This window comes from Buteo buteo, chromosome 19, assembly GCF_964188355.1.
Source record: "Buteo buteo chromosome 19, bButBut1.hap1.1, whole genome shotgun sequence".
Taxonomy (NCBI): domain Eukaryota; kingdom Metazoa; phylum Chordata; class Aves; order Accipitriformes; family Accipitridae; genus Buteo; species Buteo buteo.
The window spans coordinates 12,463,219-12,475,639 of NC_134189.1; the positions used below are offsets into that span (position 1 = coordinate 12,463,219).

The 12,421-nt window shown below is 43.1% G+C and overlaps 1 protein-coding gene across 2 annotated transcripts in view; it reads right to left on the bottom strand.

The window, feature by feature from the left end:
• The window catches only part of NINJ2 (ninjurin 2), a 49,767-nt gene extending 43,834 nt beyond the window's left edge, over positions 1-5,933 (bottom strand). The window contains exon 1 of one of the 2 annotated variants that reach the window (XM_075051074.1): positions 5,649-5,933. In XM_075051074.1, the coding sequence (XP_074907175.1) occupies positions 5,649-5,681 (33 nt within the window). In that variant the 5' untranslated portion in view covers positions 5,682-5,933. The remainder of the gene's footprint in view (positions 1-5,648) is intronic. The other variant, XM_075051073.1, reaches the window with a different exon arrangement.
• Between the last annotated feature and the right edge of the window lie 6,488 nt (positions 5,934-12,421).

Below are 12,421 nucleotides of genomic sequence, written 5' to 3' on the forward strand. Positions count from 1 at the left end.
GAGAACCACTGCAGGACAGCAAACCAGGGCATTAACCCTGCCAAAAAGTGGTTAGCTTTCTCTGAGTTTAGCTCTCTGAACCAGCTTTACCAGGGTCAAATGAATGGCACAGGCAGTTCCAAGTGCATTCCAGGGAGTGGGGAGTGGGATCCTGTTTCAGGGGCTGCAGTAATTGGGTTACTTTAGTTTAAAACACAGTGAGATAAGTTCTTCAAACTCTTGATGGCTGAGTTACACACACCATACAGGCATATCACAGGCATAGTGCTGTCTGAAGCACTTGTGATTTTCTTTCTGAAAGGCTCTTTCTCTCTTTTAGTGCAGATTGTCGTTATCCAGACCCAAATTACAGAACCCAGATAATGCTACTGAAGTCCACTGGGGCAGGGACACTGCTCAGTTGGCAATGTTAGATCGTCACTGTTATAGGAAATTGCTAAAGGAGAGCAAAGGTTTTACAGCACTAGAAAGCACAAGCTGGCTGTTGTTGCAGAAGCAGGCAAATACGTGCCCAGGCCAAGAACTTGTAAGCACATCACAGCCTCAAGGCACACGTTACAGCCACAAAAAAAACCACAAATCCAAAAGTCTAATTCAGTTGTGAACATACTCCCTGCATCGTCTCATCAGGCCTAGACTGAAAGTGTCATGTGGGAGATGGGATTTACAGTGGTAAGTGGGACTTTCCATTTGTTTTGTGGGCATTTTGGAAAAGTCCCCATTGTCAGATTTATCTGCCCTTCTAAAATCTTCCCGCTGTAGATCTGGTCAAAAACTGAGCACTGGAAGTAAATTATCCAATTATTTAAATTTTTTTTCCCTTGCAAGTTGCTTGTAAACCTGTCTTTATTTCCACAGATGTATTTTGCATTCAAAGTATTCACCAAATAGCTTCTGCCAAAAAATTTCAGTGTAGGGTCCATTTTCCAGAATGATTATTTTATGTTTACTCTTTTTACTTTTGATGTATGAATGACTCCCTAAATGGTGAGGTATTATTTCTGCTACTTGTCCCAGGGGATTGTAAATTTTTTAAACCAAAGAGTAAAAAACTATAAAAAGAAAGATGCAACATATAATATATAGCTTTTTTTGCAACACGAATATGGATGACATTCATACGGTGCACATCCCTTAAACACCCATTTATATGGAACATAACAGCCATTCATGAATAAGAAAGTATAAAAATCCAAACCTAATAAAACTCTGGAGCCATTTAGAACCAGCCCCAATCTTTGCTCCATTCTGCAATATTTGTCTGGGGCTCTGACAGAATTAGCCATGGCAATAATGTGTGAGTGTTACTGATTTCAGCTGTCCACAGACTTTCCCCTGGTTACTGCCGCTGTGGTGGGAGTGGTGGAACGGATGTTGTCTCAGTTGCTCCCATTCAAAGTCTGGTACATTAGCTTAAATCACCGATGAAACAGGGTTGTGTTAAGATGCCAGATCGTGAACTGCAGCAGCTGAGGTACACAGCTAAACAGATGTAATGGGTCTTTTGCTGCTGAAAAGAACGGTCCTGTATGGCTCCCTCCTCCTCTCTGCCCCCTGCAAATCTGTATGGAAGGGTTGGAAGCGAGAGCCAGGGGGAATAAGAGCATAAAGAAATGCAGATAAATCAGCCAGAATGTGACTATCAAAGCCATACTTCCTATTCTAATTTATAAATCTTTGTTTCCTGAAGTAAAAAGAAATTGGTGATGGGATCTTGTTGGGTTGTTTTATTTGTTTCTATCCCAAATGTATTTTTTTGACCCCAGTTGTCTCGGGATGTACTCTGTTATATCTCATCAGGTTGCTGGTCTGCCTGCCTTGTTTCTCATCAATGGCAGATGCTTAATAGGGGAAGGTGAAAGTTTCACTTGGAAGCCCCAAATAGAGAAGTCTGGGAAGAAAAATGCATCATTCAAATTAATTCATGTTAAAGTTTTATCTTTTAATAGGTAAATTAATCTTTTTAATTAAAAGATTTTAATTCAAGTTTTATCTTTTGTCTTAGCACTTGGCTAGCTGGCACAGATCTGGTGAGGCTGCTCTACAGCCTTGTGGCCTTTTTTTCCATTTCACTACCATTTCCTTTTAGCATCTCTGTGTGCACAGTTTGAGGTTTTGCTGGTCTTCCTAGAAGTCAGAACTGGAAAACAGACTCTTTTGAAACACACAGAACAAGAAAATTCTTGTGAGGGAGAAAGTGGATTAATGGGAGATACTTCTTGCTGTTAAAAAGCAGTCCTTGGTCTCACTTATGGACAGTTGGTGTATAACTTCTCTAATTCAGGATACTTCTTGCAGTCAGCAATTGTACCATTGCCTGTAGGGAACTGAAAAGTATATTTATTTTTATCCTGCTATTGGCTTATGGGATTTGAAAGTACCTTTTTTAGCTTGCATAACTGTAAATATTGTTACTGGACCTCCCGACCTCTTCTCAGTGCTTGCTCCAATATTTGACCTTCTAACCTGCTCCAGGAGATGGCAAATTCCACAGGCTGATGACACGCTGGGTGGGGGAGTCTCCCAGAGTTATGGACACTTTCGATTTCACTGAGTGACCTCCTGTTCTCATGATTTAGGATAAGCAAAAAAGTTGGGGCCTGAGCAGTTCTCCTTAGAGCCTTCTTAAATTTTGATTGCCTCTTCCAGCTCTCTCCTGTGCTGGGCCAGAGGCTCACAGTGTTTGCATTTTATTGTTACCTGTATAGCCTGACCATGTAAATGTTATAGAAGAAATGCTAGTAGGTACTATGCAATTGCTTCAGACACAGGACCCTCTCCCTATAAATAAAAATCCCTATTTCTCTATTGTATCATAGTTAACTTCCACGACTGTTTCTGCTACTCCATCCAGGAGCTCTTTGAGGAGAAGTGAGTCATGCATTACCACTCCAGAGTGTGCAGTGCACATTCCCACAAGCTCGTCATAAACCCACAGCTGGAAACTTTCAAGAAGACACCTGCTCTGCCTTCAGTGCTCAGAGCAGGAACTCAAAAGAGGCTTTTAAATGTACTTTCAACTGAAAGGCTTCTTTTCTTTTGTCCACCACTGATCACTCCTCCCTTCACCTCACACTTGTCAAGTCACGTCATTGCCAGGACCCTCTGCTTGTCTCAGCTCTGCGCCGCAAATCCTGATTTAGGATCCTGCCGACTATGCCGATTTGTCGCGAATGGGTGATTTAGATCACTTAAAGAATCACCATCAAAGCTATTAGTGAAAGTGGTTTTAATATGATATTGTAAAAGTGTAACTTAACAAAGTTTGATGGCAAGGTTCACTCTATTACTGTACAGCACAATCATTTGAACAACGGTTCAAAACTACCAAGGCACAAATCAAAGTTACCAGGACAAAATAAAAGTTACCAAGGCGCAAATCAAAGCTACCATACTACAAAGTTATGCGAGATATCGGCCGCTTACCAAAGATCTGCTGTTGGTAAAAGGTCTCTCTGCCTTGAAGAGCAACCTCGAGAGGTGTCCCAGCTCAAAGGGAGATCACTGCCATGCAGCCAGGCTGCTTAGCCGGGAGAGCTCAAAGAAGGCTCACTTAGCCTATTAGTCATATTTATGGAATAAAGTGACTGGCTTGTAGTCAAATTCCATGCTATGGGAAAGGTATGCATGAGACTTCTTGTACCCACAACTTTCTTTGTTCCTCAGTAAATGAGTCTCAGAAAAGCCACCCGCTATTCATGTGTTAATCGCATGGTCGGTGTTCCAAGCTCATATGCATCGATGCTCACTGTGTCACTCTGCTCCTTTGTGGGTTTTCAGAGAACAGACTGAAACTAGAGGAGTTCTTGGCCCATTTACGGCTTAGGCCTTTACCTCCTTTGGAGCCTGAACCAAACTACCACTAGTTTGGTTAAAAGGTCGAGTGCATCCGTCATACTATGTGGTCGTAGGTAATGCTCTTTCTCTCCCCTGCTAGCACTGTATATTTGCCCGTCATAAGCATACAGGAATCTGTGTGCATTCACCTATATTTTGTACTGTCTGGTGGCTTCATGAAATCCCTGTAAGGTGTTGCAAAGAAAATCTCAGTAGCATGATTTTTCTTGTGGCAACCTATGTAGAGGTGGATAGAAACACTCCACACCTTCCTGCTCTAGAAACAGATAGGTATGCTCTTTTCAATTTTGTAACTCAAGGAACCTTTGACCTTCTGGGCTTGTTTATTTGAGTATTGTAAAGGCTGAAGATGCTAAGGATCACTTTTGGTCTTCACTTAATCTCAAGATGGGTTGAAAGAGAAAAATCTAAACCCCAGATTTTTCAGAAGTAGATGAGTATTTTAATTGGTGAAGCTGATTTTTTTCATCTATGAAACCTGGGCTTCAAATACACAGGAGACCTGAAACTTTCCATTGGGGAATGATTTAATATACAAGGAGTTAATTTGACTTTTTATTTAGCATAATTTTCTTGTCCTCTTTGCCCTTTGCCCCCAGTTTCTGGCTCAATATTTTTCCCCTTATTACCTAGTTCTAGGAAAGACTAACCTCTCTCTTCAGTCCTAAATAGAGTACATTTTCACAAACCGTCACAGCTACCTGTGTATCTTCCTCAGTCATCTTGTCCCTTATCTGAGCATAACTGTTCCCAGGTCTTAAAAATCTGCTCTGCACCTTGTATGTCAGTGGAGATATGTTCTGCACGATCAGGAAGTCTCAGTCCTTTTTTCTAGTTAAGGATAATTGCCCTGGTCATTTCCAAGGGCACAAATCTTTCCATTTTAGTTTCTCTGACATGGGCCAAAGAAATAAAAACTGAGACCCCAGATAGACTTCCCTACTTTCAAGTCTAAGGATGTTAAAGACCATTAAAGACAGAAAAATCAGCTGCAAAATTTGGACCCTGCTGCCCATGTACTCAGGGCTGGAAGCTGTGCCCTGGGCAATGCTTCATATTCTTCCCTTCACCAGAGTTGTCTGAAGTGCGGATCTGGACTTGAACTTCTGAAGCTTGATGGGTGTTTGTGATCTGGGATTTTGATTCCATTTAATCTCTAAAAGTTTCTTTTTCCAAACCCTTGGGTAGTTGCCCTTTCCTAGCACACACGCTGAGCACAAGAAACACCCTTCTTAAAAAACACAAACACTCAGAAAAGGAACATAGAGAACTGGGAGAGCTTCACCAAGAAGTTTTGTTTCTCTATAAACCCTACATAGGAAACCCTGGCCTCTGTGCTCCCTCAGCATTTGCTGTATTTATTTCTTTTCCTCCTCTCCAGATTGGGAGCACTTTCTGCCAAACAGAGCAAGGCTTTGTGAGATGAGGAATGGCTCAAGTTTTTGCAGCTTGTAAAGTATGTGCTGCCTCCTTCTGAGAGCTGAAGGCTAACTTCTGCCCCTGCTGCCCTTCCTTCCCCCCCAAAGCAGCTCTTTTTAGTAATAACCCTCTTCTTACCCTCACTCTTTCGGAAAAAGGCTCATAACAGCTCCTGGCAGAACAGGGCAGAGATCCTGCCACTAGCTTTTTGTCAAAGGGGAACAGAGGAAAAAAAGCAGCACTGAGTTTTCAAGTGAAATTGGCTGCCAAAGCTGAGGAGCGAATGATAGGAGCAGTGGATATTTCCCCCAACGCGGGGATCTTCCCTCCCGCCTCTCCCTCCCACGGGTATTTCCCCGAGATAGACTCACTTGAAGATTGATGCTCTCCCCTTCCGAGGCCATCCTTTTGCCCCCAGGTCCCTTCCTCGGCAGACGGCGCACGGAGCGGGGCACTCTGCGCTCCCAGAGACTCTCTTCGCTGGACCAGGACGCGCAGCTGCTGGAACAGACCTGCTATTCATCTGCCGGCGGCCGGCCGCCTGCCTTGGCATCAGCTGGGGGGAGAGAGAGGGGGTGGCACGCCAGTTCCTCATTGTCCGCCCGGTCCGTGGAACAAGTGTCCCTCTTAGACTTTCCGTGACAGTTGTGTTCATTACGTGTCTGCGTTACCTCTCCGAGTCCAGCTGAGCCTCATGAGCTCACTTGGGCTGGGACGCGGTGATGCAGCCAGTGTACCAAGAGGTTCCTGGCATGGGCTGTGCAGCCGCGGCGGCGATCCCGATCTCCCCCTCTCTCCGCAGCGCACAGCAGAGCATTCGGATGAAAAACTAATGGTCGAAGAGATTAGGTCCAGAAAGTTGTGCCAGCTAACCGCTGCTGCTACTGCTGCAAAGATATTGTTACATCTCAGATAAAATTTGCCCTTTACTCTCTTTACAGTCCCTTCTTCTCGTTTTTCTCCCCAGCCAAAATGCCCTTCCTTTCCCCTCCCCAACACTTTTTTTAGTTGAATTTGATATGTTTGGTCTTAGCTGAAATTGAATCTTGCTTTTTGCTTAAGTTAAAAGCAGTTACGAATGACACTGGAATGGAAATGTATGAAGCCAGATTCAAGTCACAGTGTAGAAAAATACGTTGTTATTATTAGGTGGAATCCTCAGGCAGAAAAATCAGCGTAATTCTCTAGATTTTAGAGAAACTCTGCTACTCTGTACTACCTGCAGATCAGGTAAGCATGTTTGGCTTGTGAAGGACAATTTCCGTAGTTACAGTAGCATAGAAAATTTATGTTAAGTAATATATTCTGTTTAAACAGTTTAGCCAAATGCCTGTTGTAGTACTCCAGCCTGACTAAAAGTGCTGACAAGTCTGTCAGTAGATGATCCTGTTGCATTGATGTTTCCCAGCAAAAGGCCTCCTTTTGCAATGAAAATACCAGTGCTTACTACTGCAAGTTCATTTCAGTGTTGATGAATTTAGCCTCTCTGCATTCCTCTCAAACAGCTTTTTTTTTTTTTTTTTTTTTAAACTTACAAATGTATGAGCTGAAGCAGTGAGATGTATTTAGGGACTGGGCTAGTGTCACGCAGGAAAGCAGGGGCTAGGATACAGCTCATTTCATCCTTAGGGTTTGGCCTAAGGCTGAAAGCCCATCAGGAACCATGAGGCCGATTCTACAATTAAAAGCCACCCTCATGGTTCCTACTTCTGAAGGAAAATTAATAACCCTGTGGGTGGTTATCACTGACGTGATTGTTTGAATCCTACAGGGAAAAGGAGGTGAGGGGAAAGAGGCTACTCATTACTACTCTTCAGCACCTGTTGGCTTTTTCTGTTTTTTTTTAGTGTAAGGAGCATTTAACCCAAAATGCAGCCATCTGCTGCTGCTGTTGACTTGCTCTCCTGATGGGAATCTGTATGTTAACTGAAAGCTCCCTGTAAGTATACTGTTGCACAGATGTTAATATAGATAATTACCGTTTTGATTTACTTAGTGTAGTCTATAAAAAGATGTTATGGTTGATCAGTTTATAAATAAATATCATTTATTAATAGATAATTTATACTGGCTAGTGTCTGCTGTGTTTGTTGAGGCACTCCCGGGAGTTAAAAGGACTTCGTGTTGTGCAGGTTCTTTGTGAACAGGCTTCCAGCAAATGACGCATGAAGTCTGGCCAAAGTTTTTTGAGTTCCTATATGTGCCATAAGCATAAAAACAAGTCCAAAATATCTGCTAGTGGTCAGAAAGGAATGAAGCATCTATCTTTTCATTTAGTAGATGATAAAAAAAATATCACCAGTGTACAAATTTCAGACAAGACTGCATGATATATAGCAACATGCCTTTTTAAAACTATTTTTTCTTAGTATATCTAAATGCTATGTTGGGGGCTTTTTTTTTTTTTTACACACTCTCCTGAGAAGTATCGCAAAGAGTAATAATCTTGCACTATGTTGTCAGAATAGCTACAGAAATCAGTCAAAACTTACAGTAACCCTTGTGTCCTTGTAGACACTTCAGTTAAACCAGGTTCCCAGTGCCTTCTCCCAGGATAACATGAAAGAGACTTTCTGCAAAGTGTATTAGTGATAATGGCTGTATCGGCCTCCCTTGAAGCCAGTCCTCCCTTTGTGTGGAGCCAAACACATTAGAATGAGAAAACTTCAAAAAATAAAATTTCTCTTGGAAATTATTTGTCTGTGTCATTAATAGCAAAGCTCAGAGCCAAAAAACATGAGAAGAGTGGGGAGTGGGTTTATTTTAACTTGAATTGTAATAGCTGCCCAAGAAAGGAGTGCCTCAGTGAACACAGTTATAATTAAGATTTACTTGTTACTAAATGCAATTACAAAGAACCACATTTTTCAAACTATCTTTCTAGTAACTGTTAATTATGATGCAAGAATGCACCATTGTAATGGTCGAAAGACTAAGGCATAGAAAATGCAGCCCAAATTCTAAAAGGGATTGTGTGACAAGAGTGGCAGCACTCACCAGTTTTAGACTCACCAGCCCCCAAACTTTCTTCCAGCCCTTTTTTATAACACAAGACAAGTGGGAGACCTCCAAAACCTGGCTGTTCTAATGGATGTTGATTGCTTAGAGAGTCTTTCTGGTAATGCATACTAGAGACAGTTGGGGAAAGAGCAGTGTTCTTTGAAAGGAGGGTGGGGAGCATCTGGGGCATGACGAAGAACAAGTATGTGATTTTCCTTGCAAGATCAGCCCACGCTAGCTGAGAGTGGAGGGGAGGCTCTGTGGATCAGCCACATTCACTGGGGAGGAGCACGCATGGCAAAGTAAGTTGCTTATTTCCACCCCCATCCTCTTATGCCAGCCAAAGTGCTTGTGCAGCCACCCAAGAAACCAGACAGAAGAACTTCTTCCAGCTGGAAAAAAAATACATTTGCCGGCTATTTTTTTGGCTGGGATCAGATCCCTGACCTGGTTCTGCACATAACTGCACAAACACTTACGCTGGCAGCGGGGAGGGCGCCCGGCGGGAAATGGAAAAAGCAGCTGGGAGTGGAGAAGGGTGGGGACAAGCCGGTTCAAGCAGCATTGCTGCTGAATGTGTAACCAGAGCGCTGCAGCGCTGGTGCCACCAGTGGGGCTGGCCTCTGCAAAGGGGACACGGGAAGAAGAGCTGCAGTTCTTGGGTTTCAGCACTAGCCAGTAGAGACTGCTGGCAGCAGAAAGTAGGCCATGCTGTGTGAAGACTGATGCAAGAATTGCTCTTCCCCACCACTCTTAGGTTTGTTGTGATACTCAAGAGAGAACCATAACCAAGACCGCAAGAATTTCTGTAGGATGACTGCACTTCTGATAGAGCAAACAACCAGGCAACTTCACTTCTTAACCCTTCCCAGGCCTTGATTTTGTGTTACAAAAGTGGTTTGGTTTTGGGTTTGAGACACCCTTTCTCCACCCTGTAATTTTGGGCCACCTCTTCACTATATCAGGAAAGAAGTGTGCTACTGATCTGTCACGGGTGCATTCACCCGATTCTCTGAGAGGATGTGAAAAGAGCTTGACTTGTCTAGCCTTGCAGAGTGAAAACCAAGAGGGATACCGATGCCAACTGCAAATCCACTAAACTGGAAAACTCTAGGGAGATGGAAATGCAACATTAGCACAGGAACTAATTAATAAACTGGCCAAGAAAAATGCTAGGTTAGAAATTAGAGGAAGGTTCTTGGCTGCCTAAGTGCTGATGTTCTGGAGAATCCAGCCAGTGAGAGTAGCAAGGACAAGCAACCGAACTGGACTGGAGATGTAGCTTGCTGAGTTTACCAAAAGGATTGCCTGCTATGGCTGCCTGTGACAGCCAGGGACTGACTCCGCTAAGCAGTCTTGTCCCAGATCCTATCTTCTGTGTTTCACTGGTGGTTGTCTTTGAAGAGCAAAACTCAGCAATGCTGTAGTGCATGCTGCTGCAAAAGTGAAGGCAAGTGACTAGGTAGCCAAAGGCCCATTTTTTGTAGTTTCTTTAAAAGTATTGGTCTCATTGTTTTCCAATTAATGGTAGGGGTATAGCTCCTGGTTGGCAGGACTAGATTCACCTTTTATAGGAGAGAACCACAGAGCATAGCCTAGTGTTTGGAAGAGTAATAATCCTAAGGAAGGCTCTGGAGACAAAGAACAAAAAGATACAAGTAATACTTCTAAAATTCTCCCAGAGGGTGATAAATGATCCTGTACTTATCCAATGAATCATTAAATTATATGAAAGCAAGGCTAGAAGGGATTTTAAGGAGTCACCAATTCCTTCTCCGGCTCCAAGAGCACAGCGGGTCAGTGGTACCTGTCTCATTAGCACAGACATTGCTCCAGCCTGCTTTCAAAGTGTTCCAGATGTGGAGATTTCCAAAACAACCTATCCCAGTGCTTTAGTAACACCATCCTAACAGCTAGAAATGGTTTTGCTAATATCTAATAAAAAAATGTCCCTGCTGCAATTTTAGCCTGTTATTCTTATCCTCTCCACATGGGAGAGAAGAGATTATTTCCTTCCTCTTTGCTGCAGTCGTTTACATTTTTGAGGACTGCTATCATGTCTCTGTTCAGTCTTCTCTACATTTAGGAAAACAAAAATTCCTTTGCAGTTTCCTCATAGGTTATATTTCATAGATCTCTGAGTGCTCTTGTTGCTCTCTGAACTCTTTCCCGTTGAATTATTGGAGAGTTTTGAACTGTTGGCAGTCTGCATTAGCACAGGTGAAGATGGTCATAGGGGTGCAAGTGAGAGAAATAATGGAGAAATAATCTTCTGTGTATTTGGATTGATAATAGAAGTCTGGAGCACAGACTGTGATTTTTGTGGGGTCTGCCTAAGTGCGAGTTTTCTGTCTGTCCTTGAGAGAAAATCACTACTTCCCACTAGAAGGCCAGGACAGATGCTAGACAAGAAAGATTCTTTTACCACTCTTCAACTTTTTAAAATGTTGTGGTAAGCCACAGTGAGAGTGAGAATAAAGTAAAGGTGGATCAGGCTGTAGGGAGTCCAAGGTCATCTCCTGAGAACCAGCTGAAGCTCATGTAACCAGCTGCTGATAATTCCTAGAAATCTTAGCAGCCCAGACTTGCTTTGGCTCTCAAAGGAAGGATTTGGATTAATGAAACCATGTCCCATTTGGAGAATAGTTTCTGAAGCCTGAACGCTCTTTCCTGGGTACTAAACTCTTGGATTTTGTCTTCCTCAGTCAAACATCTGCACTGGAAAGGTAGATTAAGAACATTAATTAACCACAGGCCTGGCAGGAGAAGGTATCACTCAGGGAGCTCAGTTGGATTACAGCCTGACTGGCACTTCTTTGAGCATTTTGAGAGCTCAAGTGGACAAATAACTCCGATGTCAATCCTTATCTTCTACACGGGAACGTGTGAGAGGTTAGAAAAGGGTTACGTGCATTCCAGTATACACCCCCTCTCTTTAACACCTCAGCTACAGCCTACAGAAATTACAGGTTGCTTCATGCTCTCTTTTTGTCTCATTAGTTCAAGACAGACTGATACTTTTCAAAACTTTTGAAGCTTTTTCAGCACCAGTGGGTCAGGAGGCACACACATGAGTGCCCACACACACAGGCACACCCCCCATTACATGATCCTTGTTAACACTGCATGGCCTTTAAAAGAGTCATTATACATACTTTCTCTCTGAGTCCTCCAGTGATTAGCAAAACATCTTCCGTGATACTTCTGAACCTAAAGCTTGCTGCTATCTAAATTTCCTTGTGGATGTTTCTACTTACTTCAGTGCTTACAGCCTTGGTTCATATCTGACTTTGGCCTCAGCAGTGTTTCCCAGCCTCGCTGTGCCTGGCAGCTTTGAAAGCCACTTTCCAGGGTAAAGCTTGGAAAGCTCATCTAATTAAGACTCTCTCTTACATGCTCCTTTGCTTTTCTTCTGGAAATCTCCTCTGAACCTGGCCCTTGGGAACTGGGCAAAATAACTATCTCCCTTTCTTGCCCCTTTCTGTATTGGTACTTTTCCTGGTGTTCCTCTCTGCTTGAACGGAGTCTTTCCTGAATCTGACCCTGGCAGCAGATCTTGCCATGGGCGCATTTTGCATGCTGTGAACAAATGCTGTGAAGTTCCCTATGTTGCATTTCACCTGTATGCCATTTTCCCAAAGACAGTTTTGCAGCTCGAACACAATCGTGGATTATTCATACAGACTGATTCATAATATTCAGATCACTCCCATTTCCTTCAGCTGGGGTTGAATACATTTTGCAGAAAGTGAACAAATCCTCTACGATGAACAACTCCCAAATTCCCTCTCTCGTACCCTCCCCCCTTACAGTGTCCACCCCCATCTCCCCACCTACTGCTGCAGAGAACTGACCCAACGATAAGCCAAGGGGTAGATCTGGAAATGGTATGTTAATGGCATTCCCTCTGCCACCTTTGTTTATTCCCATCTTAATGCCACACACTAAATATAAAAGAAACCCTCAGCCTTGCTTACTCTCTCCCTTCCCCCATCTCTGCCTTCCTGACAAAGTTTCCAAATAAACCCTGAAACCCACTATCAGTTGGAAAATGTCTAATCAATGAAAGACACAGGAGACAGTAATATGAAACCCTTTGCCTCAAGATCTTAGTGTTTCTTACTGAACTTCAGTCTTTAAGGTC